At 39.1% G+C, this 16,102-nt stretch overlaps 1 protein-coding gene across 1 annotated transcript in view; it reads right to left on the minus strand.

Annotated features, from left to right (window-relative positions):
- MED12L (mediator complex subunit 12L) overlaps positions 1-16,102 on the minus strand; it is a 359,593-nt gene that overhangs the window by 89,273 nt on the left and 254,218 nt on the right. The window contains exons 21-27 of the mRNA XM_089910995.1: positions 13,219-13,350; positions 8,370-8,597; positions 7,499-7,640; positions 5,738-5,858; positions 5,251-5,352; positions 4,392-4,505; positions 976-1,175 (exon numbers count right to left, since the gene is read on the minus strand). Coding sequence (XP_089767121.1) covers positions 976-1,175; positions 4,392-4,505; positions 5,251-5,352; positions 5,738-5,858; positions 7,499-7,640; positions 8,370-8,597; positions 13,219-13,350 — 1,039 coding nt within the window. The remainder of the gene's footprint in view (positions 1-975; positions 1,176-4,391; positions 4,506-5,250; positions 5,353-5,737; positions 5,859-7,498; positions 7,641-8,369; positions 8,598-13,218; positions 13,351-16,102) is intronic.

The raw sequence follows: 16,102 nt of genomic DNA on the forward strand, positions 1-16,102 counted from the left end.
GTGGGATAATTTGAACATGAAAATAACTGAGGACAGTATATTATAACATATATGAAAAGAAAATGAATGAGTGGAAGGGAGGGAGGGAGGGAGGAAAAGGGTAGGCTCTTCCTAGAGTAGAATGCAAACTGATAAATGTGGAGGGAGTGGAAGAGTTGGGAAAAGCCATTTTGCAACCATTGTAGTAAAGACTGGTGTGGACAAGAATCAGAATGGATGCTATATGTCAGGTGGGGAAGAATGATGAGGAACAGAAAACTTGCACTGTCTCAGAGTGTCTCCCCAAAACTGTTTATTAATTGCAAGGGAAAAAATAATAACTATACAATAGAAAAATCAAAAAACCATACAATGGAGACAACTTGATCAAAATTAACATCTCCAGTGAGGTGCAAATGAACCTCATGTGCCTTCAGATGTGATTACCTGAGAGGAAAGAACATAACATACTTCTACAGTATCCTGGCCAGGAAAGCATAATCTGAAGCTAATCTACAGGAAACTTCAGACAAAGCCAATACTGGGACAACTGACAAAACTGGAATGTGGCCTATAGGTGAGAAAAAATTACCATGCCAATGCGAAATCTCCTTACTTTTGATAACTGTAGTTTGGTTATGTTAATAAATGCTGTAATATTAAAAAGTAAAGAAGAATAATGCATGCCATCTACTCTCAAATGGCTCAGTAAAAAGAAAAACATTAAAAAGTATACGAGGCCACATTCACACACACAAATAGAATTATGAAGCAAATGTGGTGGAATGTAAATAAACAATGACTGAATCCGTATAAAGGGCATACTAGAGTTCTTTATAATTATTACAACTTTTCAGCAAATTTGACATGATTTCAAAATTAAGTTGGCAGGAAAAAGAGGACCTTATATGTACAAGTTTCCTACAGTATTGGGCATTTCTCTCCAAAGAACAGTTACATACTCAAAGTTAAAGGCAAATTAAATCTGAAGAATACCTGTTGACAGATAGTCCTCAGTACATATCTAGCATATTCCCTTAAATTGGCAGTTTCTATGGAGATGCTTTTCCCACAGGATTTTGAATTTTGTGAGGCAGTCCAGATATCATCAGCACTTCCGTCACGTCGTAAACCCCTCATGGTGAAGTCGTCATTCTTTAAAGAGCCGACATTGTTACTGCCAATTTTGGCATCTCCTAAATAACAGAATCACAAAAGCAAAATCACAGACATTCAAAATATTGCCAAATATTTGGGAAATAAATGAGGCAAGCATTCAGGGATTTAAAATATATGAATGGGATCATCATTGCATAGTCAGTTGTTCAGCAATAGAGAGAAGGGATTGAGAGAGTAAATGCTAGAACCCTGAGAAGTTTCATCGGACATGGGAAAAAAACCCAACCAAACAAGCAAACAAAAAAAACATGTTCAAGACTCATTCTTTATTTCGTTTACAGAATTAAGTATGCTTTCACCAAACTTGGAAAGGCCATTAAGAATCACACTTAATAATCACAGAACATTGATTTCACCAATATTTCAAGCATGAACGGTATTCAAATTCATTTGACTTATAGACAAGGAAAAAATGGGTTACTCACCCTTCTAGATGTCCCTTTTCCATTTCTTCTCTTACAATGACTTATTTTCTATCCATAGGTCAAGAGAAAAGTTTTGCCTTAGCCCACCTTACTAGCAACTTCTTGACAAGAGAGATTTATTTCCCTGGGAATGGAAAAGGGCAATGCATACTAAGGAAGCCCTGGAAAACAGGGCATTCATTGAATAACCCATGTCTTTCACTTTCCTCTCTGTAAACATCCAAATTAGAAAACCTCACCTGATCAACCTCTAATACACTCAATAAAACGAAGCTCAGGAAAGTGTTTTCCTCATTACAAGGTTCTGGGGCCGGGGAGGGGAACTGAGCAGAATGGTTGAATAGCTGGAAATAAGAAATCTTCTCTAGCCATGAAAGACAAGTAATTGTCATATTTTAAAAGTGAGAAATTAATATAATTTGGTGATAAAGATTGCCAAATGACAACAGAGCCTCCAAACCCTTGCCTGTTTACCCACAGGATCATAAGCGTTGAACAGGAAAAATTCCTGGAACCAACAAATGAGTTTAGATGAGGCCCTCACGGCTTCACTGTAAGTGAAACCGAGGCCGGGTCAGTGCAAAAAGCCTTTTAAAACCCACAGGTCAACCAAGAAAAAGTTTTGACTCTGCTAAAAAAATTTCAGAAAATCAGAATTGCTTAGTGAATATTTGCTTATAAAATCATAAGCGGAGGGGAGGAATAAATAATACATTTCAACTCATCAATATCTTATTACGTATTATACATTTCTCATTCAAATACTCATACAAAAAAGCACCAAGTTCACTCCACTCACAGACGTTTATTTAATTCAACAGAGCTCTTCAGGAGCTGAAACAAAGACCAAATTCTACATGTACCAACATTTAGCATGTTTTTCCCAACCTTAGGTGTATAAACAACTATTTCCGCACCTTGAGGTAAACTACTACAGAAATTAGAAACCAACTTCTATAAAACAACCCTATTTCCCTAACTCGAAATAGATCCTAGTGGATAGGACTTGAGAGAACATTGAGAACGACATGGTGAGGTAGATAAAACTGCAAAAACAAAACAAAGAAACAAACACCTCTGCCAGTCCTAGTTTAGGAGATCCTCATTCAGTTTAGATGTTAGGATGACAGAGAAGGTCTGGAAGGCTGTGCCAGAACCTTCTGTAATGGTAGAGACAATAGAACAAACACAGTGTTCAGGGACTGCGTGGTCCAAGGGTCTGCTGACATTCAACTAGCCTAATCCTGACTTCTCAGACCTGAAGAACCCTCCATGGCTTAGGAAGCTGTAAAATCTACCAAGGACTGGGGCCAATTAGAAAGGTCAAGGAAAGGCAATCAAAGAAAAATAAACAGGTGATTATGCATTGAGATCAAAATACGGTTATCTGGATATTTAAAGAGGTTGGTAAATTGTACTTGGGATTAGACCCGTCCTACAAATCAAGGGGATAATGTCTAGATGGGACGCGTCTTGGTTTCTGCCATTAAAAGTCTATCACTTATGCATTCACACTTCCAACATTAGTGTATGGAAAACCTACTCTTTAGTTTCTCTCGTGGGCATTAGAGATACCACAGCAAAAATGTGAGTCCCTGACTTCATGGTACGTACATATATTTATTAAATAGAACTGACCAGCCAGCTTTCCTTTCAAACATAATCAGAGTAGAGCAATATGACTGAAATGAGCATTTAATGTTGGCTGTACAATATTACAAGCTCAGAGGAGAGGGTGTGGCCCTCCGTGTGGCTCTACTTTTCCCTTTCTACTACAAAACCCATGGGCATTGCAAAAGGAATGTGTGTGTGTGTGTGTGTGTGTGTGTGTGTGTGTGTGTGTGCGCGCTGAGGCGAACTTTTAGTAGTTTGTTTTATGAAAACCCTGTTATGCTTCCTCATCATCACTGAATAACACTTCTCAAGCAGGAGTGTAAAGGGTCAGGGTATATTCTAAAACATGTTTAGGACTCATCTAAAACAATTCCTATCCACTCAGTAAATTTAGTTCCAGTCAAAGGACGCTCCCTTGGAACATCAGAGACAACTTTTGCTTAGTCAAGAACATAAGAGGGTGCCCAAAGTTGAAATTAGGCAGTGTGAATTCAAGACTTCCTAATCTTTCAAATCCTAAATGATTTATAGCATAAAAATGTCTTAAGGTATTGCACCGTAAATGAACAGAAAAGACAATACTACTACTCCTGGAGAATATATATCAATAAAGATATAAGGATGTCTTGGACATTACAAATTAAATGAAAACAAAAGTGTGATATCCAATATTGATTTATCAACAGTATCAATATCATTGCAATTATCACCTCATTCATGAAAAAACTAAAGCAGATGGACATAAACTTGTCTAGGGTCACAGTGGAAGCAGAATAACTAAGATTAAAACCCAAATTTTCTGGTTGTTCTAGACCTAGAATATAATATGAAATTTAAACCTGTAGATAGATTACCAAATCAACTGTGTCCATCACAAAGTGTGACTTCTGCCAACAAATGAAGTCAAAACAACCCTGTGGGTCTAAGGATCTACAGTACATCAGAATGAGACACCCTGCAGTTAAAATGACACAAAAAAAGTATTATATTTAAATTCCCCCAAAATTGTAGATAAGGGACAGACTCCTCCGAGGCCAACTGAACATGAACTTGGAAAATGCCAACTAATTTTTCCAGGAGAACAAACAAACAAAAATATGCTTCTAATAATATTAATTAGAGCTAAACCTGAATACAAATTATTTTGTCTCAGTTTCTGGTGATTAACCAAGCTGAGTGCCAGGATAGTCTTACCAAGCATCATAATTGCTTTTAAGACAGCAAACACCGCTCCCACTTCAATGCTGTTGTGAGCAGCGGCTAAGAGGTGTCTATCACAGGACGATCTTATTCCGGGGAAAGGTTTGCCTATGAGGAAAACAACAAACCTTTAATAGTCTCATCACCATCATTAACCATCTTTTGTAACCATTTACGGTCAGCAGAGCCTTTCATTGTCAGACTGTGGGCGCTGAATTGCTATTAGCTAGCTTTAATTGATGCTTCAGGGATTCACTAAGAAACACTGACAGTATTCCTTACTTAACCTTTTCTTTTTAAATATTAAGACAATGGTGTTGCTCTTTAGAGAGATGTATCCAAAAAATTAGGAGGACTTTTATCCACTTCTGCTGTCTCTCACACACACACACACACACACACACACACACACACACACACACACACACGCGTGCGCGGAAATGATCTTTAGGAACAGAATGCAGTAATACCCCTAGAATTCTTACCTTATTCCTTTCACCTCAGTAAAAGAATAAATGCATCACCATTGCCCTAAGCTGCTATGGTGTGTTTCATTAGCAACACACACAGTATGTTGGAGGGTCATGCTGCCCACCAGCTTGGCTTGGCTGAGGAGAAGAGGAATTTTTATTGTTTATTAACTCTTGATGTGAGTTTCTCAATACATCCCGATATTACCTACATGAAAGGTGCTGACAGCCCTCTCAATGGCCATACCCCATGCCTTCATCGCCTCAAAGCAAGCCCACCAAAATCAGGAAGGAAACTACAGAACGGACAGCCTACTTGGTCAATTTAAGCATATGCCTTCCAAATGAAAGCGTCATCAGAGATATTTCAGCTGTCAGCTCACCGGTTGCTTGAGGTAATAGGCAGGCCTGGGGAGCTCGGAAGAGATGAAGTAGGAGTCGGCACGTCATTCTCGCCCCAGGCTCCGCGTCTGCATCTCCACAAGCTAGGAGAGAGGGATTTTAAAAGCAAGTTTTCTAACATATTCAAGAACACGTCTTCCACATTTCTATTATGCTAAATTTTCTGGAATAATTTAAATAAATGCTCCTTACGGTAAAAAGTAAGACACTGTCTATGCTTTTCTGAGAAACCTGAATCCTTCCTTAAAAACAAGTACTGAGAGTGTCGCTTCCAACCTCTTCCACTGGGATCCATGTGACTTTGTTTGGAATAACTGTTATAAATCCTACCATCTCTACCTTGATGCCATATCACTGCCCAATGCATGTTCCCTTAAATTCTACTTTTTCACTGCCTTTTAACAGTTAGAAACCACTGCACCAAGACAACAATGAAATAACCAATGCCGTTCTTGGATGCAGCCTTACCTGCGGCTAGGAGAGAGGGAAGAGCGACGTGCTGCACGACGTCCTCCAGGGAGAAACACTGTCGTGCTATCAGAATAGCAATGAAAGTAGCTAATGAATCATGGAATGAAAGGTCACTCACCTTCAAGAAAAACATTGACACGTTTTAATACCTAACACCCTTTTAAGTAACATCTAAGATTAATATCTAAGAGAATGTAGGCAATACGAATAAGATCTCAAATCCGCAAATGAACCAGCAGAGTGAAATGATTTATAATCATTACCCTCTAGGCCTCCTTCTACTTTATAAGACAAAGAATGAGGTCTACCCACACGCCCAATGCTTTAAGAAGATACTAAGCTTTAGCTTGGGTACATGTAACTGAGAAACAAAACAATAAAACAGCAAAATCAAGAAATCCCTAAAAGATGCAGCATAAATAAGCCTTTTTAGCAGAATGCAGTATAATCTAGCGTTGCAGGGTAAGACCAATAGGAAGCAACAGAAAACAAGGAGGTTCCCCTAGTTGAAAAACAAGCCTTATTAATGTTTTAGAGTCCCTTTTGGGAATAACCAATAACGATTTTGTAATATAATTAAATCAGTTTTAAAAACAACTTTGAAAATTCTCACCCGACTCCTAAATTTAAAGAAGAGTGAAGGTGAGTGAGACAGAGAATGAAAGAGGAGAAAGGGGAGGAAAATTAATTCATTCAGGGTGGAAACCTCTACCCTTTACAGATCTCACAAGACTTTGACAGAAAATAATAAGAAAAACAGCTGTAACAGCAGCCTCCACATTAAGTTGTCCTATATGCCAGTGACTACGGTTAGGGATTTACAAAGATCACCTCATTTACGGGCACCCCACTGTGAGGTTCATACTATTATTAATTCCAACTTTACAAATGAGGGAACAAGCAGAGGTAAAGTGAAACAAAAAACAACCGAGAGATTAAGGAACTACGTTAAAGATAAATATTTGGGTCTTTTTCTGTCTGGAAGAGCAGGTCACAGATATGAGTTTTACATCTTAGGTGCCCACAGAATGGAGCAGGATTATCCACCTGGTCTTCAGATACCAGAACTAGGAAATAAACCTTCAACGGGGAGTCAGTTTTTAAAATGTATAAAGTTCTTCTATACATGAGATATACTAATATGCAATACAAATTACTGCAAGAAATGATGGAAGTGATAGGCAGAAATAAAGAATCCAGATGGATTTTTAAGAAATTCACACACCATGGATGCAACATGCTCTCTGAGGATATCTGTGATCCATAAAGGAGATCTCTTCATAAGCTTCCAGACACTACCACTAAGAAAGACTGGACACCCCTCTGAATCTGAGCCTGGATGTCCTGATCCCACACAACAGAACCTATACTCTCAGATGTTTTTTTTTCATTCTAAGAAAACAAACTGGTGGTCTTCAGAATGTAAACTGCTTTAGTTAAATTATGTCCTATGCCATGAGGAACCCAAGGCACTTGGTAAAAACTATGAACAAACCACTCTGAGGAGACCATACAGAAGAAATCTCAGCTAACTACAAGGAAACTCTTGGCATCTCCACTCTAGATTAGGCTATCTATTTTATTTTGATTTTTTCCCCTTTATTTATTCTTGGCAACCACATTCTGGTTTATTGCTTTCAGGGAGAGAAACACAAAATAATTTACAACATTTCAGTTAATAGCTGAGCCAACTAAAAAAAATTACTAGCTAAATATTTAATTGTACAGTTGAGTTTTTAAATGAAAAAGAAAACTTACATCTACAGTGCAAAGTACATCATTAAACCCCCAGACGTGGTTTGAAGAACAACAAAGAGCCTTCAGGACTCCCAGCCATTCTGAACTGAGAACGGTGCAGCAGGCCGTCAGCTCAGAGGAGAAATTGGCTATGTCATTAATCCTAGAAAGAAGAAAAAGAATAGAGAAGAAAGTAACAAAAGAGAAATACTCACATACGATAAACTTAATGAACACATAGTTTCAATATCATCAAACAGGGCGTTCATTTCTTAGATTCAAGGATATAATAAAAATCCACTTGTCAAATAACCTAGTAGAACCTGGAGCAGAAGGGAAAGGAAATGTCTTCAGATGGTTTCTATTGGCTTGGCCAAAAAGTTCATTCAGTTAATGAATACATTGTTCAATAAAGTTCTGGGAGAAAATGAAAAATGTATCTTTTATCTTTACTTAAAACCGAACGAACTTTTTGAGCAAGCCAATATTTAATGCTGTTGAGCAACAAACAGTAACCAGTATAGATGTCAGCTAACATATTTTTAGTTCTGTGAACAAATCTGACCTGTAAATTCACATTTGTAAGGGCATCAAAAAAATTAAAAGGTCAGTCTAAATCCATTGTTTTCAAAATCTGTCTTTTTCATTTGTATTTTTGTTATGCTTTTGAAAACATACCAGATAACTTACAGATTATATCTAGAGCAGCTCACACCAGATCAATAAGCCAGGTTAAGAAAATCATGGAATAGAGAAGCAAATGCAGGAATACAATAAGATTTTAAAACAAACAAACAAAAGCCAAATGTCTGCTTAGGCAATTATTAAAGCCCTTAATTTTAAAGGAGCAGCCATGCAACAACTGTGTGGTTAATCGTGAATCCCAGCTCACCTTCCAGCATCCTGATGGCCCATACATACATTCATGAGCGTGTTGCAGACGAAGCTGTAGCGATTGGCCGCATTGTCACTAAGGATCTTGCCCAGCATTGAGTAGTTGATGCTACGGGCTGAGGGATTCTCAATAAAATCCATCATGAAGTCTGGATCCCATCGCAAGTTAGAATTTGCAGGAATCACATTATTATATATGGTTTGCTTTACTTTTGAACAGGCACTACTGAGGTTACAAGAAGAAGAGTTAAAAGACAAAACAAAACTAAAATAACTAGAAAGGTATTTCATTTAAGGACAGATTAAATGGCAGCTGTAATGTATTCCTAGAGAAGGTTCGCATTATGGGTTCTTCCTAATAATCGGCACCGGACACAGTGCTTGGAATGTGCTAGTTCAATAGTTACTGAATGGGTGGAAGAACAAAACAAGAATAAGACATCTGGGTACTAATCTTGATTATTTTCTAAGTCTTTTCTACATTTTACATGCTTTAAAAAATAAAAGAATCTACTATGGCTTCCAACAACTGTGTCTGAACAGTGGTTGGAAAGTGCTATTACTTAAGAATAATAAAAATGGATTGGATTACACATCAGGAACAACTTGGTGTTTTAGTCCTAATCATTCATCCTGTAAAGCGATTCCTCTCGGTACAAAGTATCCGGGGGGTTCATGTGCCGTGGCTACTCTGGAGGGCTCACTCCCTGCCTTCAAGGAGCTTAAATTCTAGTAGGGGGATATGGGGAATACATACATTCTATGAGAGTACAGAAACTATTATATGGTTCCTAGAACTTTATCACACTGTACATCTCAGCAGTATCTAGAGTTTTTTAAGAGCCTGGTCTACCACAGTCAGAGTTACATCTGAAGAAAATGCAGAATATTATAAATTTATAAAGGGAATTAGAAAGCATCCCCTCTAACCCTGCTCTGCAGATGAGGCTGAAGGATGACCTGATTTCAAAGCTCAGACTCCATGTACGCTTCGCTATTCTAGCCCAATTGCTGTAGATAACAAATCCATAAGCCACAATTCACCTTCTCTATTCAACAGCTCTTTTAAGCAGCAGACACTCTTTTCCTTTTAGATTAAGTTTTGGCAGCAAATTTATTTGTGATCAAGGCGACACATGTCTTAGTCTTATGCGCCTACATAAACAGTAGCCAGGAATGATTTCCTCAAAAATGAAAAGACATATAGATTCTTCACCCTAAGCTGTTAACATTGACAACTGCTTTAAGAAAACTGAGATTGTTCAGTTCAGTGTTTACCAAAAAGTGACTTTAGACTTCCTCCTTCAGAATCACCTCTGGGGCATCTGTTAAAAATAAAAGACTCCTGGGCCTCACTGAAGGTGTACTGAATCTGTATGCTTAAAAAGCAGTCCCAGGGCTTCCCTGGTGGTGCAGTGGTTGAGAGTCCGCCTGCCGATGCAGGGGACACGGGTTCGTGCCCCGGTCCGGGAAGATCCCACATGCCGCGGAGCGGCTGGGCCCGTGAGCCATGGCCGCTGAGCCTGCGCGTCCGGAGCCTGTGCTCCGCAACGGGAGAGGCCACAACAGTGAGAGGTCCGCGTACCGCAAAAAAAAAAAAAACAAAAAAAGCAGTCCCAGGTAAAACTAAGTACCAAATATGCGTGGAAGCACTGGGCCAAGGGAGAGGACTAAAGCCACCCACTAAGTGGCAGCAAGTACAATCTTCTACACCCTTTTTCTTCACCTACAACTTATATAAAAACTTGTCAGGGGTTGCTGAAGGATACAAGCTTGCAATCTGAAGTCATGACCTATTCAAAATGACAGAATTATACAGTCCCCAGTGTTTTTAAGAATCTCCCTTTTCCCTGTCTTAACCCTGCCAGGCTGCATATATTCTCACTTAGCAATAGTTCTTAATTTGTTTCATTTTCCCACTAAAAATGAAAGAAAAACAAATTTTGCTCTCTGCCGGTTCCCTCCCTAATACCACATCCCTGGTTTCCTCTACCACCCAATACTCGGAGTCTTTAAGGAAACAGAGTTCTGCAAATAGCAAAGCAGCATCTCTTTTTATTCAACTTTCCATTTAATTCTAACAATCTACCCCTGTCTGTCTTTGGAAACCAGAAGAATTCTGCTTTTCTTTCCTAATTTTTATAAGAGTCAGCCTCACTTTTCGATTAGTATAGAGACTGCTCTCAAGTTGATGCCCTCCTACCTCCTCTGGCAGTTCTTCTGAACTCTGTGGTTCATGGTGAAGTCTCGTGTCCCTTCATTTCTAGGCTTCATATTTCACTTATTACACTCTTTCCAGATGAGCTCTAGGTTTTAGTGAAATGTTAGCTGCCATCTAGGTCACTCTCAAATTCTTAGCACTCCCTGTTGCAGGCATATATGGAGTTTAAAAAACCCCAAACCCAAACCACACAAACAAAAACTCAGACATTTTCCTTCTGAAACTTGCATGTATAAGAAAAAACTGATAGAGTAATGAAAGCAACACCACCTTGAGGCCAAAATGACTTATGTTCAAATCCAGGCTTTATCATTTATTAACTTATAATGAGGAACAGTCATTTGTTGATAGGAAAAATCATTTCTACTTCCCGGGGTTGTTGGGAGGATTAAAGATCTTGATGGAAATAACCCGCCATAGTGCCTGGCACAAAGCAGCAGCTCAGACGTGAATAATCAGAAGCAGACGTGATTAATGCTCTACTTCCTCCAAATATGATTCTTACACAACTTTATAGATGATGTTTCTGATCTAATCATTAAAACTGGTCTATTAGTATACAAACAGAAGTCGCTGCACATCTAGCTTTCGTTTGACCATTTTTCGTAATCCCAAGCTACAAATAATGCCTGACTTGAAGGTTTCCTGAGAGAAACGCAGTTCTCTACCACGGCTTAATCCAGGAAATTTTAGACGGGTAACCCCTTGTGAAGCGCCATGGTGCTGATGCTAAGTAGCCCCTCAGTTCATGGTTGGTCTCCTGAATCTCCACACAGCCAGTGTGCATTACTTGAATTAACTCATTTAACATGCTTCACCACGCTGCAGGAGCATGAGAGGTCAAATATACCCAACTGTGGCTTCCTTGGGAAATTCACACGGCTGTCGCAAGAACCGAATCTTGTATGAGAAAGCTCTCTGAAAACTGGAAACTGAAACTGAAACTGAAAGCGCTCTGTAAAGTAATAGAAGAATACGGGGGACGGGTGGCCGGGCTTCCCTGGTTGCGCAGTGGTTGAGAGTCCGCCTGCCGATGCGGGGGCCGCAGGTTCGTGCCCCGGTGCGGGAGGATCCCGCATGCCGCGGAGCGGCTGGGCCCGTGAGCCATGGCCGCTGAGCCTGCGCGGCCGGAGCCTGTGCTCCGCAACAGGAGAGGCCACGACAGTGAGAGGCCCGCGTACCGCAAGAAAAAAAGAAAAAAAAAAAAAGAATACGGGGTATTATTATTACAACATTTCTGTGGAAAGATGGTTCCTAAGACCCACTCAGACATTCCATAAGGGATTATTTTGAAACCTAATTCATTTCATAAAGAACATACTTTCACATTTTCCCCTATCAATACCATTAAAAATATCATGGTTTTTGATTTGGTATATATCATTCTTTAAGCAGATTTTTTTTTTGTTTTTGCAGTGCCTACTATGAGCCAGACACTCTTCAAGGTACTGGGATAGAGCAATGAAGAAACTAGAGAAAGTTTCTGCTCTCATGAAGCTTACATTGAAAGGAGCCAGACCATAAATAAATACATAATGTATGAAATGGGGAGGGGCAAAGTGCTAAAGTTCAGAGAATGACGGAGACCGGGGGGAGGGGCTATTTCCAGTGCGGTGGTCAGGGAGATAGAGCCCTGAACAAACTGTGTGAGGGAGCATCACGAGAGAGGAGACAGCAAGTGCAAAGGCCCCAAGGTGGGAGTGTGCTCAGAGTGTTGGGAGACCAATACGGACGTCCATGTGATTAGAATGGACAGAGAGAAAGTGGTGGAAGACAGGACTGGATCCAGTAGATCCTAAAGGCTAGGTAAGGACTTTGAATTCTATTCTGAGTAGATATGAGAAGCCACTGGAAAACTTCAAGTTATTCCTGTTTCAAAAGGATAACTTCTGAAGACATGTTGAGAATACACTTAAGAGAGTCAAGGGTGCAAGCAGAGAAACGAGTTAGAAGGACACTACGATGGTCCAACCAAGAGAGGAGCACGGTGGTAGTTGCCAAGCAATGAAGAGTGGTCAGATTCTACATGTACCTGGAAGGCAGAGTTCATAGGATTTACGAACAAGCTGGAGGCAAGATACAAGGGAGCAAAGGAAACTGTAATTGACTATTCTTTCCTTGCCTGCTTCCAGATTCCAAATTTATTCTGCCAGCTATTACTGCCCCCTTCCCTCCCCCAACTTACAGTTAATCATCTAAATTTCCTCAAACACCATTACGGAAGTACAGAGTCTCCAGCACCTGTCTACCTGTCGCGGGTACAAGTGCTAAGGTGCAGAGAATGACAGGGAGTCAGAGATGCTCTGTGAAGTAGGAAGTTCGAGGAGTCAGAGAAGCAAACGCAGGGAGAAAGTAGGTATGCAAACAGTGGGGAGACAATGTTCCAAGAGAGGTAACAGCAACTGCAAAATACAGAACGTTTTCTCTTGTATCAAAACTGCAATCAGAGCTAAACATGCATAGTGATTTGGAATAGGAGGTTAGAGCTACAATGAAAGATAATTCAATAGGAATTCTGGCAGATATAATTAGGATTAACTTTCATTATTCAAACGGATGACAATTTGGTACACAAACAAATATAGGCACAATCCTATTCCTATTCTTTTGACTTTCTTCTACCCACCTGAAGAGGTCTCCGAATTTACTTCTGAGGTGGCTACATGACACATAGAGATCGTAGAGGTAGGCTAAGATGCATCTTTCTGGGGAAGAACATTCTGAGGGGTTCACCACATGCTTTACCACACCACACAATCTGAGGAGAAAAATATATGAAGAAATGAGACACTTGGCTAATATACGTGTTAGCGCTCGGATCTTTTAGAGTGAGAATGTGTCCATGGATTACTCAAGTAAGAAAAAAGATACCAGATTGTTAACAGTAATCATTATACCAAGTAAATAACTGCATAAATCAGTTTTCTATTATGATATTGAAACACTAAATCGTTTTTTAAAACTTCAGAAATGCCATTAACATTAAGAAATGAAAGAAATTCCTCCGTACAGAAGATATGCAGGGAGGAATCCACCAATAAAGCTGCTGTGACTAGGACACAAAAGCTGTAGGAGAGACTCTCTCATCAGTAAGAAGACTGACAAATTCTGGAAATTTGCAAAGGGCCCCATGTCCACTATGTAAAAGGGCAATTTCTTCATATCCGTAAGTCTGGGAAATCTATTTTCAAGACCATGAGCTGGTTCTGGCATGAACTTGAAGAACTCATGGTTTGAGGTCACGTTCTCCTTGTTTTTCCAAACTAGAAACAAATTTATTTTAGTTTATCTTAATAAGAATTTAAGACCCCTTCTTTTTAGTGACATTCTCCATAAGACTTGTGGTTCAGAAATACCACTACTACTCCAATTCCCCAGATCAGAAAGATGGCCTTTTGGGCCACAATTCATACAGAACAAAAGTTCATACCACACAGAAGTAAACACTAGTGGTTCATCCACCTATCTATGAGTCTGATTCCACTGTCATCTTGCATTCTGTTACAGGGCTCGGTACTACTACAACAGTGTCACAGATGACTCAGATTGTTAAAGCTGAAAAGGGCTTTAGAAATCATCTGATTCACCTTCCTCATTTCACAAAGAGGGCTCTGAGCCTCAGAAAGGTGATGTATCTTGCCCACAAGGCAAGGAGCTACTTCACAGCAGATCCAAAAGGAGAACTTAGGTCTCCAGAACCCCAGTGTGGAGCCCTCTCCACTGTTTAGGGGACGGGAGGGAGCCTAGCATGTCAAGACTGAGAAGGACACTGGAGTCACAAACATCAGAGGTGGGACCTAGGAAACTATGCAAAGAAATAGCCATGTAGCATCCCAAGCCCTGTGAACTGACATCAGCAGAGGCAGGCAACAGATAAAGGCTGTCAATTATAGCAAAACTGTCCCACAGTTTTGGAGAAAAGTAGATGATTCAATCAGTTGTTACCTATATAAACCAAAAAATTCCAGGTATACCCTGAAAAGCAAAGAACTATTTTGTGATTAAAGTAAACAAACATTTATTGAAAGTAAACAAACATTTGTTTGTTTACATTGAAAGTAAACAAACAAGTAAACAAACATTTATTGAAAGGCATTTACCGTATCACAGTAAATACTGAGTGTGTGTTTCCTCAATAATTTTTTCACTTACCCGAGGTAAGAAAAATATTTTACATTGAGATCCAATATGCTTATTCATATAAGTGCAAAAAAGAAAAAGAAAAAGAAAAAGAACCCCCAATAATAGTTTTGGGGAAAATACTTATCCTTACTCTACATGATAAAGAACAAATATAATAAACTGAATAGCAAATATGATTTTATGAACATTTAATAGAACACAAATTTAAAATGTCAAAATAAATGATAACGAAATAAATTCCAAAATAACAAACAAACAAAAATACTTGTGAAAACCTATTATATTCATTTCGTGACCAACTAGAGATGGTTCCATACACGGTTTTAAAAAGTATGGTATAAATCAAACAGCATGAATGAGCTCCTAGTTAGAAAGACTTTTAGCAATCTGGGAGATTTATTAGCTATCTGATGTTGGGTACATCGCTTCACCTACCACTCCACTTAACAGGCCTGAGTTTCCGTTTCTTGACTTATAAAATGGTACTAATCATTCAACCCTACAGGGTAGTGGAGGGCTATAAAATAGTTCTATATTTCCTGGATTCTAAGATGGTCATTTCCTTACATTTAAAAATATCAGGGATGTTTCAGATGTCACTTAGTAATAATCTAAGTGTCTATTATCTGTGGCTGTGCTCTCATATGAAGAGAAAGCTTATGGTCCACAAAAGCTAAAATATTTACTATCTGGCTCTATACAGAAAAAAGTTTGCTAACTTCTGATTTCAGAGAAAAAAATTGAAGAAAGAACCAAGAATAGGAGAGACAAGGTAGAAGGAAAGATTAGGAAAGTATTAAATGAGGTGCCTTCAAGTGATAAGATAATCTTTGTTAGGTGAGGAAGAGTGTAAATAGAGAAAAGGCACAGAAATAATAAACTTAAATCAAGCTCAACGTTAGCAAAAGTTTAAGGGCATAAATGCTACTTAAGGCTAAAAGCTGAAGTCAAGAATGTATTTCTCTATGGCCCAGCAATCCCACTACTGGGCACATACCCTGAGAAAACCATCATTCAAAAAGAGTCATGTACCACAATGTTCACTGCAGCTCTATTTACAAGAGCCAGGACATGGAAGCAACCTAAGTGTCCATCGACAGATGAATGGATAAAGAAGATGTGGCACATACATACAATGGAATATTACTCAGCCATAAAAGGAAACGAAACTGAGTTATTTGTAGTGAGGTGGATGGACCTAGAGTCTGTTATACAGAGTGAAGTAAGTCAGAAAGAGAAAAACAAATACCGTATGCTAACACATATATGTGGAATCTAAAAAAAAAAAAAAAATGGTTCTGATGAACCTAGGGGCAGGACAGGAATAAAGAGACAGACGTAGAGAATGGACTAGAGGACACAGGGAG

This window comes from Delphinapterus leucas, chromosome 4, assembly GCF_059928025.1.
Source record: "Delphinapterus leucas isolate spDelLeu-1000000601 "Yukka" chromosome 4, BTC_Dleu_Yukka2, whole genome shotgun sequence".
NCBI lineage: Eukaryota > Metazoa > Chordata > Mammalia > Artiodactyla > Monodontidae > Delphinapterus > Delphinapterus leucas.